The sequence below is a fragment of the Miniopterus schreibersii genome (genome assembly GCF_964146895.1).
Source record: "Miniopterus schreibersii genome assembly, chromosome: 7".
Taxonomy (NCBI): Eukaryota; Metazoa; Chordata; class Mammalia; order Chiroptera; family Miniopteridae; genus Miniopterus; species Miniopterus schreibersii.
The window spans coordinates 11839429-11861030 of NC_138108.1; the positions used below are offsets into that span (position 1 = coordinate 11839429).

Consider the following 21602-nt stretch of genomic DNA (forward strand, 5'->3'; position numbering starts at 1 on the left):
GGAATCCCATTACTTCTCCAAAATTCCTTATTTAGCTAAATACCTCATACTGTGGTTCTTTGTTGCTAAGTATGTATGCTGAATGCTCAATAAGCAAGATTTAATCTTCTCTCAAGGATGAAAGGGAAATATGACACACAAGCCCCATTCCTTCTCCCACCCTGCAAAACACACCTATCAGATAGTCAAATGTGATGAAAATTTTAAAAAACGTATGTATAAAGAGGTTTTAAACTACTAAGAACACCCTATTTTCATCAGTCATTTAATTTCTTAAGTCATTCCCCACCTCCCTCCAGCCCCCATTCCTATCACACTGTAATGCTCATCAACTCTCCAGTTACAGGGATGGAAGTGGACTGGTTGTGCTGTCAGAAGGCAGGCCAGAGGATTGAAGCTGGTTTCCAAGGAGTAAACCAGTTCAGGCAGCCCTCTACACCTAAGCCCTTGGCCAGAGGACCAGCCACAAAAAAAACTAGGTGGCTGGTTTTCTTAGGAAGGCTGCTTACTGTCCTTGTCACAGGCTAATTGTGACATTTTTGCATCCAGGTAGGACAAGAGGGAGTTGGCTTCAAGGACCTCTCCTGCTGGGCCTAAACTTGAAGTCCTTACTACTGAACAGCGGGAGCTGCCCCAGGACTCTGCCACCAAGCTTTCCTCCCAACTGTCAACATGGCCTGCACACTGGCCAGCCCATCCACCTACATATGTGGCCTTAAACCAAGTCAGGCCCCTTAGTGATTTTTCCATGGCTCCATCCCAGCTTGCCACGGAACTCAAGAAGCCATGAAAAAGGGTAATCCCCGTCTTCTCAAAGCTCAGAGAATGAAGACAGAGCCCGGGGTGGGACTGTGAGCAGAGCTTCCTGTCTGATGTGCAATGGGGAAAACTTGAGCATCACAGATGGGCCAGCTGGCTTCTCGTTGGGCCATGCTGCTAGGAAAACAAAGTAAAGGGACTACAGGGCTGGGGCGGGGCAAGCAGCAACTAGGAAGTACCAGGTTAAGGAGGAGCACAGTTCAAGTGAAAACCTTTCTGATCCAAACTCTCCCACATAGGATTCCCTGAGCTCCACTTTGCCCCAGGGGAGAGAGAAGTAGACCTGGTTCAGGTGCTCATGTCCTTGGAGGTCTTCGTCTATGCAGTTCACTTGGTCAAACATTTATCGAACAGTCACTGTTTTACTGAGTCTTGGGGAAGGAGGTAGATTCAGATAAGAGTACAAGAGTTTAGTCAGTGGTCCCACTGGAAGCCATCCTACAATGGTGACTGCTCCTGAAACCCATCTGCCAGGCCACCTGACTCTGCTTGTCCTAGCGACCTGTGAGCCAGAGCCCACTGATCAGAGACAGTGAAGGGAGTAAACAGAACATGAGCCTTTGGGCTGTGGGGAAATCACAGCTCCTTCCACTCTCCTCCAGGATATGGGCAGACAACAATAATTGGGATTACCTAGGCTCCTTCACTGGGGCCATAGGAAATTCACAAGTTCCCAGAACCTCTCACCCTCAGAAAGCCAAGAGTTGAAGTGGTAACATCCATGATTGAGAAGGATAGAAGGCTGACCAATTGTGATATATGTAGTCAGGACAGAAAGACCCAGGGCTACTGGCTGGGTAGACATATGAAAAGACAAATGGTCTAGTGGTGGTGAAGCTCCCAAGACTATCACAACAGGACATGGATTCAACATGTCATGGCCTCTCCCAGGCTGTCTGCTGAGGAAGTTTGACGGTTTCTGAAAGTGGCTCCTCTGGTCAGAGAGGGAGGGAAGAGACCTGAGGAAATGAGAACCTTCAGAGGAACCTCCTCAGTTACAAAGGACTTCAGGCCCAACATAGTCACTATGTTTTCTCCTCTTGAACTCTAGTCAATCACTGCACCAAGGCCTAAAACAAACCACACACGGCTCTCTGAAGGTAGAAACCAAACCCTGCTTTATAAGGCCGAGTGGCCATCGTTGGCTTCTCTGCTGAGATATGAGGTACCAGCCAGTGAACCTTCAACTTCTCCTGTTCTCACCACCCCACCAACCCTCCAGATAACCCATCTCTGTAATTTCACCACTTCAAAAAAATACTCTGAAGAGGGGCAAGGTGGAGGGGGAAGGGGCTCCAGCTGGCCGGCCGGCCAGCCAGTTCCCATGAGGTAGCTACGCTGGTGCTCCTGGGCAGTGGAAAGAGGCCAGTCATGGGTTCACAGCAGCCAGGAGGGAGTCAGCGGTTGACTGGGAGGTGGAGGAAGCAGCGACTCTCGAAGTCTGCCCAGAGTACTTGTTCACAGGTAACATCTGCATGGAGAGGCTGGGCTCTTTGCTGGTGTCCTCACTGTCTTTTGAGGAAAAGGGTTTCCTGCGGAAAGAGGAAAAAAGGCCAGCATGGGTCTTCTTGGGCTTGGGTGTAGTCCTATCTTCAGAGAGTGGTATGACCCCCTCTGAGGAGCTGTTTTTTCTGAAGGGAATGGGGACAGAAATATAGCTGAGACACTGTGTGCTGAGGTTTCAACTTGTGATCTGCCTTCAGAGTCTGGACTGGGCATTCACAACATTATGCTGTTATAGACCATAATTATTTGGAGGTATAATCATAAAATATACTTTATTTATCTGAAGGATTGACAGCTTAAGTGCAAGTGTGAGTGTGTGTGAGGGTAAGAGGGCTAAAGATTTCCTGTGGCTGGTGAGTATGGCTGGAAGTGGCCACTTCTGCAGATGACTCTGTGCTCAGCTCAGTGTCCTGGGCATGCCAAGACCCACCAGGAAGAGGACAGTATAGCTGAATATTCTGAATACCAACCAACTGAGAAATGCTGACATCATAATCTGGGAAGGGAGAAAGGAACAAAACTCCCTGAACTCATACCAACAATACAACATTGTATGTCAACTGTAATTAAAAAATTTTTAAAAAAGGTCCCTGAACTCACACCCAACACCCTTTCCTTGCCCAAGCCGCACTCACCCCAGCTTGCTAGTCTCCAATTTGGAGGAAGTACTGAGTGTCACCTCACCCTTTGGGACAGTCAGAAGTGATGTCGGGAGAGACCACTGAAAGCAAAGGAAACAATGAGGCTAAAATGTTCAGGGTCTTGGCACTCTCTCCCAGCCCTGCCTCCGAGTGATGATCATGGGCTTCACTACCCTTCAGGCATGGGCCCACATGGGGAAAAGTCTCGGTTTTCTGCCTATTCACACAAAAAGTTGAGGCTACAAAGCACTTTTTGATACTTGAAAGAAAGGCACCCAGGGAATCCTGGAGGCAATTATTCCTTTGAAAAGGAAGGGCCATGAGACACAAAGACAGAGCCTAGGGAGAAGTGAGAGGGTCTGGACCTCCATCCAACCCACACTGCACACTTCAGGCAGAGGAGGGAGGAGTCTGAGACAGAACTGACCCCTCCCGTCCAATGGTATCACTCACCACTGGAGCAGAATCAGAGATGGCTCCTGTGTGGAACCCTTTGTAGCACCAACTCCGAAGCAGATCTACTCCTAGGACAAGATTAGCAAGGGTGGTACTTAAGAGGGTGGTATCAATTGGCCAATTCTTCTTGCCAGGGAGGCTCATTTCTTGGTCTACAGGGATTTAATCTCACTAAACCTGGCCTCCTGTGGGCAGGGAGGACACATCACCTTTGAGCTTGTTGCCATGGTACTTCACTTCCCACTGGGTGGTGAGAATGTTGAAATATCGTGGCTGCTCAAAAAAGCGGAGATAGCGAGAAGAGATTCGAGAAGGAAAAATTCGTTCAAATTGACCCCGGCGAGAAAACTCGTCCTCCATCTCAACCAGAACACGAACATCATCTGGTGTCAGGACATCCAGCACAGATGCATAGAAGTCCTATGGCCCAAGGAACAGGGAAAATATAAGTCAGAGGCAGAGAATCAAGAAGCTAGGGGACAGGGTGCACAACTCTGGGGTCCTAGGGCCCCAGGATTCTCAGGGGACCACCAAGGCAGCCTGGTAGGCCAACTCTGGACCTCACCTGTTCCCAAGTCTACTGAGCTTAGCTGGGGGATGAAGATATTCTTGGTCAGGGTAAGGGGAGCCACTGGGGCACAGAGATTAAGTGATTTGTTGGATGAGGTATCAGAATCCAGCAACTCAGATTTGGCAATAGCCTTGTGTCTGCCACTCTCCCAAATGGCTCCCTCACCTGCTCTGAGAAAGCCAAGCCTTCCAGGGGCTCACTGCACCTCAGGGAAAGAAACCCAAAGGGTCTACAGCTCTGAGAATGGGGGGCATGTAGTGTAGCATTTTGCCAAGAGCAATGGTCTTGAACACATGATAACGGCCAGCAACTCTCTCCTGGAATGATGTACATGCCAACATATCTCTGCAAGCCAAGGGAATTGTGGACCTGGGTTAGGAAACCCTGACTTAGACGTAAGAAAATCCAGATGCCTCGGGGTTCCAAGGCAGGGAAGCTTTCTGCTGGCACTGGGGGGAGGTAATCTCCTACCTGGTCAGGAATTTTCTGGGTCAGGTAATAGGCTTTCTTCAACTTCTGTGCAGTGTATTGCTCCGGGGACATTTGACACTTGTCACTGGGGGAGCTGGGCAGGCTAAGGCAGGGAGCAAAAAGGGAGAAAGGGTAAGATCAGCTTCACATCCTGAGGACATGTGGAAAGGGTCCAGCTCAGGAAGACACCCTTCTCAAGAAAACACAAAGAAGTATGGACAGAAGTTACTTGAGTAGCTTGAGTAGATCAGTCTGCAATACACCTCATTCAAGCAGCCTGTCTGAGAGTCAAAGAGCAAGTACCATGGAAAATGTAAGGAGTAAAAAGTGCCCTCTCTAGGTTGTACTTCAATAGTAAAAAAAAAGGGCCTGGAATAATTGCGCTATCTTCAGTTTAGTTTAATTTAGTGAACACTTGCTAAGTACCCCGCTCAACCCTACTGGCTATGTGGCCCTGGACAGATGACCTGACCACTCTGCACCAGAGTTTCATCATCCCTATTACCAGTCACTACCAAGACACACAGATGGCCTCCCAGGAGCTCACAGGATGGCAGATGTCAAATGACAAGTAACTATAGCACAGAGCCAAACATGAGTCTCCAAGGTATGGTGGGGAAAGCAAGTTTCGTTACTGGCAACGAAGGAATTGAATTCCAGTTCTACCACTTTGTAGACAGATAACCTTAGATGGGCTACTTAATCCCAGTGATTTTCAGCTTCCTCTTCTGTAAAGTGAGGGCACCAACACCAGCCTCATGGGGCCGCTGTGGGGATGCTGCAGGTTTTTCCATACACAACGCAGGCACTGGCTAAATATTGGCTCCCTTCCCTCAAGAGTGGTTTTGAGTGGTTTGGTGGTGTGGAGAGAGCCCACACAGAGCTGGCTGCATGAAGATGCTGCCTTCAGTTAGGCTTTGATGGATGGGTGAAGTCGAAACGGGGAGGTCTGGCTGAGGGGAATTTCAAGAGGAAGAAACACTATGAGCAAAGGAGGGGACACTATGGGGAAACAGTGACAGGCAACAAACATTTCAGAGAGTAGAGTGGATTAACTGATCTTTAAGGATCCTTCCAACCTTGACGTTCTCTGAGTGACTGTCAGAGCATGGAAACCAGAAGAGGAGTAAAGGGAGGGTTGCCCGGGAAAAGGAGGCTGAGGCCTTGAATGTGAGGAGTTGAAAGCTGAGTCCCCAGGCCCTGTGGAGATTCCTGAGCAGGTGAGCAGTGCAACCAAATGTGCTTTTAGAGGCCAGGCGTGGCAGAGGTGTGTAGGTAGACTGTAGGGGCAGATCAAGCAGCAAAGGAGACCAAGCAGCGGGAAGCACCCAGACATCATTCCTTCTCAGAGTCACAATGGGGCCGTTCATGCTGCAGCAGAGCTGCAGATAAGCAATGAGGCTGACCTCGTGGTGGAGCTGCTGGAGCTGCTAGAGCTGGAAATATCCTCTGTGTTGGGAAGAACAAAGCCTGCCAGGTTCAGAAGGTCCCGGATCATCTGGCCTTTGATGCTGACGTCCAACGGAGAGTTGGAGTGGAGGCTTCAAGGAAAGGATGGAGAGAGTGGTAAAAACACTCCAGAACTGTTTCTTATCATATGTCTAAGTCAGTGCCAGCCCCATTTAATCCCTGCTTCCCTAGGATAAAAGGACTCTGACATTCAAACTCATGAGCACCATCATGGGCGTCTTCTTGCCCCACAGATAGTGAATAATCTTACTCAGCTCATGACCTTCATTTGCTAGGGAAAAGCAAGTGGTGGTAGGAAGTTCAAAAGAACAAATTTTAACAACCTTGCTCCACCCTCAAAGAACTCTGAGATATGATAAAGTGAGTAAATGAGCAAACAAACAGATGTTGAAGGAAAACAAATTCTAATGAAAGTCTTCCCAAAGTCAGTAAGACGAGCAGAAAAAGGGTCATGAGGATAAAGAAAGGGTTCTGCTGATTGTGCCCTGAGACCACCACTGACCTCGGGGAAATGTTGACCTCCAGGACCCAGGGCTTAAGGTTCTCATCCAGCATGATGTCAAAACCAAAGAGCTCATGGCAGCTATAGGGCCGCTGCACGTACATCTTCAGCAGGCTGGTCACGTAGGGTTCTGACCTGGCCACAGGGAGGAGGAAGGCCTTACCCAGAGCAGCCCTGTCAATGGAGCGGCCCAGGGGGGGAGAGCAGAAGCAACCCAGGAAAGGCAGCTCTCAAGAGAGGCCCCTGATGTGAGGCTAGCTTCTGGGGATGGATTTCATAGAAGAGCAGAATTTAACTCCATCCATTCCTCCCTACTCCCTGTTCTCAGAAACTGAAACACAGCATGGTCAAGGTTGGAGCACAGCAGTGTGGAACCCATAAGAAAAGAGGGGCTTCAGTGGCAGGCCCCATACCAGGTGTCAGTGTGACTCACGAGATGATGGTTTTGACAACAGCATCCTTTATCTTCTCCCAGATGGCATCACTATTGACTCCCTTCTGGTTCAGGTAATTCCATAAAGCCTTCAGTGCCCTGCAACATGGGGGAGGGGGTGGGAGTATTTAGGGTTATATTCTATGAATTGAGTGATGAAGAGAAAGAAAAATAAGAAGCACAAAGGTATTTTCTTCATATCTCTTCTTTCGATGTTTGAATTAAGACAGAGATGAGCTTGGATGCAAACATACCAATTCTGAATTGCCAGATGTTGAAATAATCTTTGGGTCTTACATTAATTTTCCATTCATCACCTCCCTGAACCTCCCCAAACCCCAAAACCCTGTGCTCCTCTAGGTCTCCATGGACAGGGACACTGCCTAGGTACCATTTGTGGCCCTGGCAGGCCGTTTCATCTGCATTAGCCTGGTACTCAGCATTCTTTTTATTGACACTGTAGTTGGTCAGGTGCATGAACTTGTTACCAAGGCTCTTCATGGAAGGGGAATACCTGGAAGTAAGGAGGAGAAAGGTAGAGGTAAGATGGTAAGAGAGCAGTTAATCAATGGTCCAAACACTTTTCTAAATCCTGAGGAGCTGCACAAGAGCCTCAGAGGTACATGTGTTGGTAAGGTTCCTAGAACACCACAGCTAAACTCCTCTCCTTTATCCCACATCCCACCCCAGTCCTAGAGGAAGACCCTCCCCAGACTCAGTGAAGTAGAGAACCTCCTTACTTCCCATTCCTCGTGTGATATTGTGACTTATAATAAGAAATATATATATATCAGTCTTTGCTCACAATTCTTGACACAGAGGTCCTAAAACCCTTGTAAAATCCTAAGTGATAAGAACACTAGGAACATATTTTGTTCTAATATTTGGCCTTTGGCCCCGGTCCTGACACAGGGCTCCTGAAATCCTTGTGATGTCCTGGGTAATAAGAGTTTCATTCTAATGAGAAGAATTTGGGGGGGCTCCTGGGTAAGGGCTGGTGACCAGAAAAACCAAGCCATGGTTGGAGTTTTCAACCTGGCCCCTCATTCTCTTGAGAAGGGAGATGGGCTGAAAATGGAGTTAATGATTCTTTATGCCTATGTGATAAAGCCTCCATAAAACCCCAAAAGTATGAGGTTTGGAGAGCTTCTGGGGAAGTGAACATGTGGAGGTGTTGGGAAAATGGTGCACCCAGAGAAAGAATGAAAGCTCCATACCCCTTCCCATGTATCTTGCCCTACACATCTCTTCCATCTGGATGTTCATCTATATCCTTTATCCTGTTCTTTCATAATGAACCAGTAAACTATTTTTCTGAGTTCTGTGAGCCACTCTACCAAATTAACGGAACCCTAGGAGTGGGACATGGGAACCTCTGATTTACAGCCGATGGCTAAGAAGCACATGCGACAACGCGGACTTGTGAGTGGCATGTGAAGTGGGCAGTGGGTAGCTTTGTGAGGCTGAGCCCTTAACCTTTGGGATCTGATGCTATCCCCAGGAAGATGGTGTCAGAACTGAGTTACACTGTGGGACACCAGCTGGTATCGCAGATTTGCTTGGTATGGGAAAAAGCCCATATATTTGGTGACCAGAAGTGTCAGGAGGCAAGTGTTCTGTGTAAAACGAGATCATAGGAAAGGAAGACTAGGTTTTCCCAAATATATCCCACCCTCTCCTTTGCTAATGAAAACTACCAGAAGATTTATTGTTTTTCTGTTGGGTGTCCTCCAGTTTCCCTCCCTCTCAGGAAAGCAAATCCCCAAAGCAGTTAGGGTGACACCTCACCACTCGCACATACTTGCAACTGGCAAAGCGGACGAGTCCATCTGAAAAGAGGTAAATCCGTAGGGGATCATAGGAGGTGACGTAAACATAGATTCGCAGATCAAATTTGCTGCCACTGATGAGGTAGGGTTTGTGCAGATACCTACATAGGGAAAGGCCAGCCTCAGGAACATGATAGATGAGATAGGGCTCAGCGGGTAACTGAGCCATGTACAAGCCAGTCAACAGTCCCTGAGATAAAGACTAAAACAGTTGGCTGAGGATGGTCTCTGGCTGGGAGGACAAAGGGGAGAAGAACATGGTAAAAAGGGAACTTCCAGGCCCAGGAAATGAGAAAATGGGGAGCAGGATCTGAGATGGAGGCAGACTCACCTCTGCACCAGAAGGGGCCTTCGCTTAGGGAGCTGACTCCACTTATAAATGACCTGGATGCCAATGCCTCGAGCTGATGCTGGCTAGAAGTGCAAAGGAGATGAGATCTGCTCAAGACCAATCCTCTGTTGCTCCCACTCTCACACCATGCCCACTACCCCACTGTGATCCACTCACTGGTTTAACAATCCACTTCTGGCGGCTGCTGCTCTCCCAGGCTTTGCGCAGGAGCTTGGCATCCTGGGGCAGGATAAAGGACTGGGGGAAGAAACTGAACTCCTTCTTGCCAAAGCGGCTCTGCATGCGGGATAGGTTCCGCCACAGCCGGTCCTTTCGCCCAATTTGGAATGATCCTGGGAAGTGGTTTAGCTACAGGAGGGACAGAGGGTGAGGGCAGGGAGAGGGCTGAGGTAAGACCATGAGGAAGATGGCAGGACTCACTCCCACTCCAACTTCCTTAGCAACTTCCTAAGCTCCTGCTCCATCTTATCACCATCTCATGGGCCTCAAGTATTCAGCTGCCAGTCACTCACCAAAAGATGATTAAAAGACAAACAAAACAACAAAATTTAGTGCCTTCCAGGAGTTGATAGTCCATGACATCTAACAGTGATTAAGGCAGACATGATATCCACCTTAAGTGCAAAGAAAAAGCTAGTAAGTCTTTTACACAATACCCTGTAGGACAAAGGCAGGAAAGCACCTGGCCTTCAGTAAGGCTGGGACAAGGGACTCATTTGTCCCAATGTGAGACCAGAGTCTTCTTTACACATATTCAGCTTGAGAAAGGGAGGCAAAGCACAGTGGTTATAGGGGAAACATAATAAACTGAAAACAGATGCTGCATCTTTAGACATAGTAGAGAATAGTGTCTTTGAGAGGCTGCGGCTGCCCAAATCACTGCAGCTGAGCTGCTAAATGTGCATGATCTACTACAGTTTCACACTGCACCCTCTCCTCTACTTTCTCCACTCCTCTATAAGCCTTCCTGACTTCTCTGTGTCATCCACCTCTCCCCCCAATACCAGTCTCCTCCTACGTAGTCCAAACTCCTGAAGAAGAGCAACTCAGAAAGGGACCCTACCTTCTGATGCTCCCGAATGGATCGGAAACTAGGAGACTTCATGTGGTGACCCCAGCAGCCCAGCCAGTCATCATTTTCTATAGAAGACACAGCAGGGAGTCAGTCCCTGGGACAGAGAGAGGCCCAGACGCCCCAGAAATATCACTGGGGCTGGGCATAGCTCCCAGACCCTATTTTCTAAGAGTTACCATGGAGATGTCCTGCATGAACCCTGGGGTCAGAGATAGAACAATGGCCCTCTGTCTTCCAATTTTGAGGAATAGGCTCCAGCCCAGAGGGAGTTCAGAGCTACATCCTGTGAGGCTGGCACCTTCAGGACAGGATCCCCATATTGCAGGAGGTATCCAGGGCTCCCTTCCTTCCCAAAGCCCATCTGTTGGGGCTGAGGACAGACTCACAGTAAGGGAAGTGACTCACTCTTGCTGATTTTGAAGTGGGACCGTCCAACGGTCTGCTTGACAATATTGGGGGTCACTGTACTCATCTTCCACCGGAGCAGCTTCCTCTGCTCCCAGGGAAGTTTCTCCACTGAGGGAAAGTGGGATTTGGGGGTAGAGAAGAGCAGGAGAGTCATGGTTAGAAAAAAGAGATGGCATTATTGCTCAACCTTTCCTGGGTAGGTAAGTCACTAAGTATTGCTCCAGATCAAAGGGGAAGAAAGGGGGCTGCACAGGAATGAGAAACACAGACAGGAGGGGAAGTTGAAAGGGGAAACAAGGTTAGAGGGCAAGATCCAAGCATGAGGTTATGGGGTTGAGAAGGGTCAGCTTAAGGATGGACAAGAAAAAGTTCTCCATATCCGACCACGAACCAGGTGGGGAACCAAGCACCGTAACAGCCATTCCGGAAAGCCCCTCCCATCCTTTGCCACTTCCTTCCAACTTCGCTAGCATCCTTCTCCTGGGGGCTCTTCTGGGCTTAAATACTTGTCCAGGTTTACCTTTCTCATCCCGAGTGCCAAAATAGATGGTAGGAGGCACGTTGGGAAAGAGACTGTAGACGAGGGCTGGTCGGACAACTTTCTCATTGGAAAGAGGTTTGGTCAGAGCCTCCATGCAGCCCCTAAGAAGGGAAACAGACATGTGGTACAGAAAGGGAAAGCCACAGCCTGAAGCACTGTTACTATTACACATAATTTCCTTGGGGATGCTGTCTTTTAAACTGTACTTCTACAAAGACAAGTGCTCAATAATTATTTTGCAAATATTAATCAACAAGGTGCTAGGGCTAACCTATATACAGCCACACCATTAAATGTCACCTAAAGGCAAGGGTTTCCAATACTTCATTCTGTGATATAGCTCCAAAATTCCCTGTGACAAGCCACAGGCTGGGGAATTCACTGAAAAGAGTGGTTCTGAGAGCAGGTAATGAGTTCGGATGGGATACTAGTAGAGGAATATGCTACACTAAGACAAAGAGAAATAAATGAAGAGAGAAATAATGAGATGGATCATTAAAAAAGGAGAAAAGCAGAAAAGACCTAAGATGAGGTAGAAAAATTTTTGAAAAGAAAAAGGGGAAAAGCAACAGGAAGAAAAGAAATAGTGATGCTTCTAATTCATTCTATATTTAGGTTTCTCTGAAGATAAACATGGCAGATTAATGCTCTCTTCCTTTTGGGAAATGGTTTGACACCAGATTGTTATGTAATAGGAAGGTAATGCTGGCCTGGGAATCTGGGGCAATGGACCATGGGGTCCCTACAACTGTTTCAACAATGGCTCGGCCAAGGCTATCTCAAGGGGTCTCAGAACAGTGAATATCTCCACTATGTATCAGGTACATTTTATTAAATAGAACTGAAAATGGAGAGAAGAGTATTACTAGGATCCACAAATATTACTATTTAAGATTTTTAGTTTATAAAAAGCCATTCTACCTGTTATTTTGCAGCACAACAGAAATAGGCACAGTATGTAAAACATTAGTCTCTTAAACCATAGAGATTTTTAATGAATTTTATTGGGTCAAGTTAAATACTAATTTCCAATTAAATAATTCCAATTAATTCAACTTTATTCTTCATTTCCAAAATATTTTACTTCAAAGGCTTTTAATTTACTGAGTATCAGAATTTAAGATTGTTGAAAATCAAGGAGAATTAATTAAAGAAAACAAACAAGCAAGTGAAACACAGATATAACATTGTATGTCAACTGTAACTGAAAAAAATTAAAATAAAATAAAAAAGGCTAAGACAAGATAGAAATGTAAAATGGTACAGCTGCTCTGGAAAACAGTTTTGGAAGTTTCTTAAAAAACTAAACATGCAATTGCCAGATGACCCAGCAATTGCACTACTGGGTATTTAACTGAGAGAGATGAAGACTTACGTTCATGTAAAATTATGTACATGATGGTTTATTTGTAACAGCCCAAAACTGGAAACAACCCAAATATCCTTCAACAGTGAATGGTTAAACAAACTGTGGTACATCCATACCATGGAATACTACTCAGCAATAAAAAGGAATGAACTATCGATATTTACAACAACCTGGGTGAATCTGCAGAGAATATGCTGATTAAAAAAGCCAATCCCAAAAGGTTACATCACTCCATTCGTATAACCTTCTTTTTTTCTTTTTTAAAAAATATTATCTTTATTGATTTCACAGAGAAGAAGGGAGAGGGAGAGAGTTGAAACATCAATGATGAGAGAGTCATTGATCAGCCGCCTGCTGCACACCTCTGACTGGGGATCGAGCCTGGGCATGTGCCCTGACTGGGAATCGAACCTTGATCTGCTGGATCATAGGTCCATGTTCAACCGCTGAGCCACGCCCAGCCGGGCTGTATAACATTCTTTTCTTTAAATATATCTTTATTGATTTCAGAGAGAGGAGAGGGAGAGAGAGAGATAGAAACATCAATGATGAGAGAGTCATTGATCGAACCCGCAACCCAGGCATGTGCCCTGAATGGGAATCGAACCCTGGTCGCCTGGATCCTAGGTCGATGCTCAACCGCTGAGCCACGGCCGGCCGGGCCATTCTTGAAATGATAAAATTATAGAAATTAGTGGTTGCCAGGGGTTAAGAGGGGATGGGAGTAGGAGGGAAGTAGGTGTGGCTACCAGAGCAACAGCAGGGATTCTTGCAGTGATGAAAATGTATCTTGACTAATGTTAGTAACTTGGTTGTACTACAATATACCATAGTTTTGCAAGATGTTACCGTAGGGGGAAATTGAGTAAATAATTCTGGGGATATTTATGTATTATTTCTTACAACTGCATGTGAATCTACAATTGTCTCAAAATCAAAAGTTTTTTTTAAAAAAGTTTAATAATAAAAAGAGAACATTTTTGTTAGCTGCCTCTCAAGAGTGCTGGACTTATCCTGAAGAGGCTTGGCTTCTGGTCTAGCAGTGCTGAAAACTATGACCTTGCAATAGCTACTTAACTTCCCTGGTCCTCAATTTACATCTGAAAAAAGAAGATGGACTTGATAACCTCCATCTCTAAAATTACATGGTTCTTAGAAAAAAAATATGGAAGTGGAAATGCAAAAAACTATTACTGGGTAGAGAAAAAGAAGTAGTGCTTTCAACGATCTTTCTGTAATTGCAAATTTTCTATAATAAATATATAAATTTTTCATAATTGGGGAAAATACGATTTTAGCCATCCAAAAGAATTTCGATTTTAGTCATCCTTATAATTCAAAATGGCTGGAATTCCTCAACTTCCACATGCTTGAAAAGCCTCAGATAATGTTTCTTAAGCCTCAAGTAAATAAGGTCTGTGCATTTTGTAGGAGTTAAATTAATGAACAAATTATTGACAAACACCTTTTGTGAATTTTATCTTATAAATCAGAAAGGTTAAATTATAGGCTATGCAGCTGTCTTGAAGTAGGCCTGAAAACAAACCCAAATCACCCTTAAACATGAAAAAGGTGGGATTCCAAGTCAATTACATGTTAAATATCTTTCTCTTAGAGAGAGTGGAGGTACTTCGTCAACATCCAATATATACAACCAGAAGTAGCTTTGCTTTTCTGAAAGGAGGATGCATTAGGCTTAAAGTAACAGAATTTATGCACCAGACTAGGGTACCTATGACAGGATTTCTATCCACCTTCACAGAAAGTTCCAATTCTGTCTCTGCACTTTTCAAACAGCTCTCTCTGCCTTGCTGGTTTGGGGCTCTATAATTGGTATAGCTGCTGCCACCACTGTATTTACAGAGATGTATGTAGTTTGCTTCATCCATACTAACCAAGGCATGGAAAGCTCCTTCTCCTCTTAGCTTCATCTAAGGCACAGCTGATGCAGAGAAAAGCAACCTGAGTCTGGGTGCACCACATGTTAGGCAAGCCTTGACATGTATGACTGAATTTATTATAATTAGAATAGAAAATTTTAATTGAAAATAAAATAGAGCCTTGGCCAGGGAGCTCAGTTGGTTAGAGTGTCATCCCAATACACCGAGGTTATGGGTTCAATCTCTGATCAGGGCACATACAAGAATCAACCAATGAACGCGTAAATAAGTGGAACGGCAAATTAATGTTTCTCTCTCTCTTTCTCTCTCAGATCCATCAATCAATCAATCAATAAAATAGAAAAACAAAACTCCAATTTTATATATATATATACATAGTAGAAAAACAAAACTCCAATTTTATATATATACATTTTCAATAGAAGTTATTTTTAAAAGAAAAAACTTTAATGCTTAGTACTTTGGGAGGGGGGCTTTTTAATATTTAATAAAACACTATAATTGATGGCAAAGCCTCATATTGAAAGACAAGGCTGGAAGTGGTGAGGGGAACAAAGAAGATGCTGCTGAAGAATGTTACCTTTCTATTCAGAAAGGTAGTATATATGATCTTTTAGCAAGTTCTAAAAATCTTTAGCACAGTGAGATGTCCTCATTTACACTAATTTCCTCATAGGAGTCCTGCATTCCTTCCTCTGCCCCAACTCCCCATCTCAGTTATATGCAACATCCTACAACTACCTGTTTCACAAAAGAAGGGCCTACATCAAGAGATCAACTTTTTGGGTCCCTAGTTAGAGATAGATTGGTATCACTCAGATTCTACCAAGGGCAATCAATAAAATAATCTAGATTAAAGCTAGAGAATTTTTAATTCAATTTCTTATTACTAAGGCTAATGCCAGTCTTATTTCCCAATATAAAACTAACCTCAGAAGGCAGCAAAAGAGCATTTCAAAAAGCTCCAATTAGTGGTCTATTACTTGAATGATTTCTTGGAGCATAAAGACCAAATTGTAGCCTAAGAAGCATGATATTATTTTTAAGTCCAACTGACAAAATATGTTTCTGGTCCCTTCTATTGCTCCTTGTTTGAAAACTAAAGCCCCAAATGTAAAAAATCTGGTAAAAATGAGTGGAGGTCAACAGGGTCATTAATGACTTAGGTGATTAATCTCTATAATCCTAAAGAGACCAAAAATGAGCATCTACCAACGATCTACACAATCAACACTCACCGAGAGATCACTGCTATCGACTCGCTGGGAGAGACAGCATTGAATGAGGGGCACTCTGAGTCTCCTGGTGGGGGGAAGCAGAGTAGTTCTGAATAGGAGAGGCTGCTACACAAACTCACCAAGCCTAGACAGCTCTTCCTTGGACATCCTGGCTCAGCCTTCTTGCGGAGCCACGAGCACCACCCTGCTGCCTTGCACTGCCTTCCTTGAGCTCGACAGCAGCAGGGAGAAAGCAAGACTGGTGGGACAGAAGGACTAGAAAACAAAGTCCTTCAAAAGCCACTACCCACCACCCTTGGACCCCCAAGGTGAATGAGTAATGCAGGTGATAAAGTGGGTCAAGGACCTAGTACACAATTGTTAGCCCTCTTCCTTAGTGGTGGTGACCAATTCCCAGTTGGAGGTGAGAGGGTCCCCTACTCACCCTCCTCCTCTTCATTCTCATCATGGCTGCAGCAGTCTTCCAAACCATCTACCAGCTCTTCTACATCTTCAGCCTCAACCTGGTCCAGCTGGAGGTCAGTAGCTGAACTATAAGAGAATCATGGCCCAAGCCCAGTCAATTCCATAAAAGAGGTCACAGTTAGATTCTCATTCCTTCATCAACTCCCAGTGTTTGTCTCTTCCCCAGTCACCAACCTGCTGTCTCTTGCCTGAATCTCACAATTTATTTCCTTTGCCTTCAGAGCATAGGTCTAGCCATAGTTCCTCAACCTTACATCCCCTATTCTGCAGAGAGGCACTATGTCTTCCATCTTCTTTGAAGTCCTTCAGAGCATATAAGTCAAAAATTCTGCATTCAAAATACCATCAGTGAATGTCTGGTAATTGACTTCAAAGTCCCAAGACCACTCTAGGAACTAAGAACAAGGAAGGCCTTGGTGAAGCAAGTTAGTAACAAGGGGCCAGGAGAAGAAACCAAGTACATGTATGCCCTAACTCTGAAACAGCTGTCATACCAAGAATGATTTACCTGATTTGGTTAGGAATTAAGTAGAAAAGTCACAGGCCCCAACTTGTGTGTTTGGAATTTTAATTTCTCCCTGGTTATAACCTAAGGCAGGAGTCAGCAAACTCTTCCTCTAAAGGACCAGACAGTAAATATTTTCAGTTTTGTGGGTCATTCAGTCTGTCACAACTACTCAACCCTACCGCAGCAACAGTAGTAAAATAATGGTGGAGGCTGTGTTTCAATAAAACTTTACAAAAGCAGGCAGTGTACCGGATTTGGCTTGCAAGCTGTAGTTTGCTGACCTCTGCCCTAAAGGGAAAACCGTAATTCTAGGGCAGCTAAAAAATAAAACCAACCTTCAGAGACACAGGGTCAGTGTCAGCAAGTTTTGGTATATACATTGCACTGCTCTAAATGAACCACAAACTTTCTCCAACTTACCCAGTATCCTTAGCAGGTGAGTCCAGCTCCCTGGCTTCTTCAGGCCCCTCCTTCCCAAGATGGATGGAGGAGAGGCCAGTGGCCACATCAGCTAAGCCAAAGGGCTGAGAGGGAGAAGGCAGAGCTGGAGTTTTGTCTTCTCCAGGTGGTAGGGAGTCGATCACAGGTCCACAGGCAGGGCTGTGGCTGAGCCCACTGTTGTGTGAGGCAAGGAGGTGAATGCTGATGCGTTTGGTGCAAAAGACTGTATTGTCCACCTCCAAGGTGTCCGAGGCTCCAGGGAGGGTCCTACTGTCTGCCCCAGCAGCATCCTGAGGGAACTGCTGGCCTACCACAGGAGGTTTCCACCGCCTGTGCCTGTTGAGGAGATCCCACTGCATTCTGGGGCTCACAAAACAAGACTGTTCAAATTGGGAGCCTTGCCTCGGCTTCTCAAAGGCTCTTGCAGTCAACTTCCTCACGGCCTCAGTGAATTGAACCTCCTTGGTCAGAGCCTGAGAAACGGAGTCACCATCCAGGCCACAGGGATGTGGCTTTATCTGCATGGCTAAGTTACTCTGGTTGTACTGCGGGGAGGCAACACTGGTGGTGGAAGTGTCTAAGGAGCTAGGGGTAGATAGGGTGCTATGTGCAAGGGCACCATGTAGGACAAGGCCATTGCTCTTGGGTACCTTGTGTTCGATTGGCTGGAATGCACAGTCTCCAGTGCCCCCTGAATGATGCCAGGAGACAAGCTGGATCTTGGGGGAGGATACTGGCTTCAGGCCCTCTGTGGCCTGTGATAAAGGCACTTTAGTGCTGTTTGGCTGCATGGAGTTGTTATTTAGCATGGCCTTGTAGGAGGAGGAAGGGGAGGAGAGCGGAAATGGGATATTCCCTGAGACGGCAGAGGCCAGCCTCTTCCCTGAGGGGTTCTCCCCAGCTGCTCCCAGGGAGAGGTACAGATCTGTAGATGAGGACACCCCGGGCTGGGCCATGGGGGAGACCGTGGGAGTGGCCTGATTGGCAGTGAGTCTGACAGGGAGGCTCTTTTGAGGGAGATAAAAAGGTTTGCTTTTTTCTGATGGGCTTGAACACAAGCAGAGAGACTCCAGCGGCTGGTATGTTTTGTGCCTATAGTTGGGGTGGCAGCACAGCAGGGAACTGCTGAACAGGTCCGGGAGAGGAGGCAGGTAACAGGCGTTGCTGTGGCCTGCAAGGGCAGCTGCGGGCCCAGAGCTACAGGAAGTGCTGGGGCAAAAGAAATATGCTGGCTGGGGGGGGACACGCAAGAGGCGTGGGTCCAACCGTGCTGAAAGGGTCTCTGCTTGCCTCTTCTCCAGCTTCCAGACTGGCTTCACCTGCTGATGAACCTGAGACCAGGCTTGGCCCTCAGAGGTTTTCTTGGGTGGTGGGGCAGGCACTGTGCCCAAGGTGCCACTCTGTTTAAAGCTGTTTCCCTGGCCAATACTGTAGTGCTCTGTTCCTGCTGAGGCCATGAGGGGCCCACATCATGGCCACATGGCCTCATAGCCCGGCTCAGGCAAGGTGTCACACAACTCCAGTAGCAACAGCTGCATCCTTGAAGTCCGTCAGCCTGAAGGGGAAACAATTGGGAATGTTACAGTCCCAGGAGAACAAATACAATGTGGAAGTGGTCCTTGGGTAAGCAAGAGTCCCACTTCAGTATTTCCTGGATGATCAGTCTTGGTCATCATTTGGGGCCCTGAGAGAACACTAGATTTCTAGGTTGTTCCTGCTGCCTTCACACAATCAAACCTGGCTACAGGTTTAGGACTGGTTAAGTCCCAAGGACTGGGACTTTAAGGCTCTGCCATTGAGAGTCTGTTCAAATGTTGCCACTCTCTCACTTAGAGAGCTCTTTCCTCTAAAAAAGCAAAACAAAACAAAACACATCTTTTTTCTCACGATCTACAACTTTACACGAGTGGCCTCCTTCCCTCCCCTAACACCAGCATGGCTAGGCATAAGGCAAGTCTGGAGGTGGCAGAGAAACCAGCCAAAATCTTCCTACTGATCAAACAATTCTGAAAGGTCAAAGATCACTCAAGAAACAAATTTTACATCCATGTTCCCTGACCAACTCTCAAAAGCCCCTGGTGTGGTCTGCTTCTCATAGCTAAGTGTGACAGTTTCAGATATGGGCAGAGGATCCCCTGCTGACCTCTGGGGTTCATTCTGGAGCTGAGACGGTAATTTCATCTCTTCAACAGTCTTGCCAATTGTACAGACTTAAATTCCATCCCATGTGTTGGAGGGAAATAGAAGACACAATATGGAAGTAGATACCAACATTTTTTACTTAAAATGACTTTATTTCCAGCAGCCACAGTGGGTCAGGAGAGTTCAGAGAGTCGAATACAGAGGCCAGAAGAAGAGGGTAGGAGCTTTCTTTAGTCCAAATCCCAGGCTTCAGTTTGGGCTGATCTCAGGGATGGAGAGCCTGTCTCGTATGTTTCCTCATTTAATGTTTCTTCTAAAGCAAAATCTCTGAACAAGACTGTTCTGGGTCCCAAACAGTCTATTCAGCATGGTCACTTACTTTCTAAATCAAATGTGCAAAATATTCTCCCGTTTTCACAATTGCAGGGAAAAGTGGGCCAGCTTTCATGAAAGCATCCAAGGAAGGAGTGGGGGGAACAAGCCCTTCTATAAGTCACTCATCTGGGCTAATTCTGAATGGAATCCTGGCCTCCTCATCAATTGTTTTAGAGTGGCTAGAGGGAAGGAATTAGCAGAGAATTTTCTTTTGTTCAAGTTACATTTAAAACACAAACTTCAACAGGGAGAAGACCTTGTATTTGATGAGGATAATGGCGAAGGAAGACCCATGATTCCAGTTTACAGCTACAGGAACTATTGGGTGCTGTCTGCCAACAAAATGCCCGCAAAAGCCACACAACATCGCCCTCTTTCCCTGCAAAGACTGACCTACGTGGATTCTTTCTCAAGTAGAGTACAAACCCCACAACTCATCACTGCTGATACGCAAAATGACAGTGGGCTAAAAAGAGCATCAATGCTACAACTAGATTTTGATGCCAGGAACCTCAAATTAAGGTGACAGAAAAAGGACCTCCACCAAATCCAAATTCTGGAAATACTGTGCAGGGAATGATGTGCACTTGTAAAGAATCACATGCAACGGAAAGTCAGATCCTGCCAGTGGCTTTACAAGACATACGTGAGTGTATCCATTGCGTACACTCAACAGATTCAGTCCCAGCTCACATAGCCTCCTTTCGGGGATCCACATCTTGCCCCACCAATTTAACAAAACGGACACACCCAGTGATGGGAGGAAAGGACTAAGGAAATGAAATTTCAGGCAGGTACACCCTGAAAAATACCCCACTTGTGGTTCCTCATGTGCATCTGTTATCTCACACCTTCATATCCTTACAAGTGCTGCTCCTTGGAGCGCTTTCCTTCTCTTTCACCAGACTTAAGTGACCAGCTCAAATATCACCTTCTCCAGGTAGCCTTCCTGCACTCCCTGGTTCTAACAGAATGTCTCATCTCTGTGCATGCCACCATCATTGTTTCTATTGCACTGAGCTTTATTATGGGCTACTCATCAAATTAGGGGACATCCTCCAGCTGATGTCCCCAGTACAGTGTCTGGAACACAGTAAGTGCTCAATATTCTGTTAAATGAATAAACTGAAAAAGTACAGTAAATATAGGGAAAACACAATAGCACTCCTGAATGCTAATTTGAGCACCTAACAAATGCCAGGTACCATGCTAGGCATTTTGCCTGTATAATCTTATTTAATCCTCATAAAAACCTCACATTCAATTTACTGATGACGAATCTGAGATTCAGAAAAGCTAAGTAACCCTTCTATAATTAAACAACCAAAAATGAGTGGTGCCTAGATTAAAACTGGAGTTTGTCTGACTCCGTACTGCCTCTTAAATAGGAATGAAACACATACTTAGTCACTATCCCCTCAATTATCCATAAGCTTCTGGTATAAGACAAAAGTCAGGTTGGAAACACTGTTCCACTGTTTGTACTGAGCCCCTCTGTGGGTGAAGTGTCCCAGAGCATGCCATTGCAGGCTATCAGCACCACAGCCAATCCCACCACTTTCCCGGGTGGCCATGGGTGTCACTGCACACCACCTCCGGGCTGGGTAAAGAGAACCTTTCCTTCCGCACATACTGCTCAGTGTCTGCCCCACTGCATTACAAGGTATGACTCCTCCGTGCCAGGGATGTTGAACACAAATGCCCAGGCATCTAGCTGGCTTGACTCCTAATGCAAATGAGGAAGAGGAAGGCAAAGCTGTGGGTGGCCTGTTTCCAGGCCAAATGTTATGTGGGACAGTTGGGCAAGTGCTAGAGGAAAGTGGATTCTCTTCTCACAGGATTCCAGGTCTCACGTGTCTCTGCAATGGCCATTTCCTGCTTCTTGTTTCCTCTCAGAGTCCCTATGATGTGTAGAATGGTAACCTGGAAGAAGGCTACCTGTCTTCCCAGAAAAGCCTATCTGGACACGGGCCAAGCAGGTGAGGTGTTTCTGTAAATCTTTTTCTGGAAAATAGCTCCACAGCTCGTAAGAGATATCCAGGGTTGGCTGAGACGGCAGTGCCTGGAACTGCCAAGTAAACAGAGATTC

The 21602-nt window shown here is 46.0% G+C and overlaps 1 protein-coding gene across 2 annotated transcripts in view; it reads right to left on the reverse strand.

The window, feature by feature from the left end:
- Positions 1-255: 255 nt before the first annotated feature.
- TTLL4 (tubulin tyrosine ligase like 4) overlaps positions 256-21602 on the reverse strand; it is a 33169-nt gene continuing 11822 nt past the window's right edge. Inside the window, exons 2-19 of one of the 2 annotated variants that reach the window (XM_081142798.1) lie at positions 16976-18551; positions 16007-16113; positions 15583-15646; positions 11054-11175; positions 10531-10641; positions 10114-10190; positions 9207-9398; positions 9030-9112; positions 8671-8799; positions 7261-7383; positions 6870-6968; positions 6437-6571; positions 5871-6005; positions 4465-4567; positions 3632-3842; positions 3420-3490; positions 2961-3046; positions 256-2351 (exon numbers count right to left, since the gene is read on the reverse strand). In XM_081142798.1, coding sequence (XP_080998924.1) covers positions 2189-2351; positions 2961-3046; positions 3420-3490; positions 3632-3842; positions 4465-4567; positions 5871-6005; positions 6437-6571; positions 6870-6968; positions 7261-7383; positions 8671-8799; positions 9030-9112; positions 9207-9398; positions 10114-10190; positions 10531-10641; positions 11054-11175; positions 15583-15646; positions 16007-16113; positions 16976-18453 — 3489 coding nt within the window. In that variant the 5' untranslated portion in view covers positions 18454-18551 and the 3' untranslated portion in view covers positions 256-2188. The remainder of the gene's footprint in view (positions 2352-2960; positions 3047-3419; positions 3491-3631; positions 3843-4464; positions 4568-5870; positions 6006-6436; positions 6572-6869; positions 6969-7260; positions 7384-8670; positions 8800-9029; positions 9113-9206; positions 9399-10113; positions 10191-10530; positions 10642-11053; positions 11176-15582; positions 15647-16006; positions 16114-16975; positions 18552-21602) is intronic. The other variant, XM_081142799.1, reaches the window with a different exon arrangement.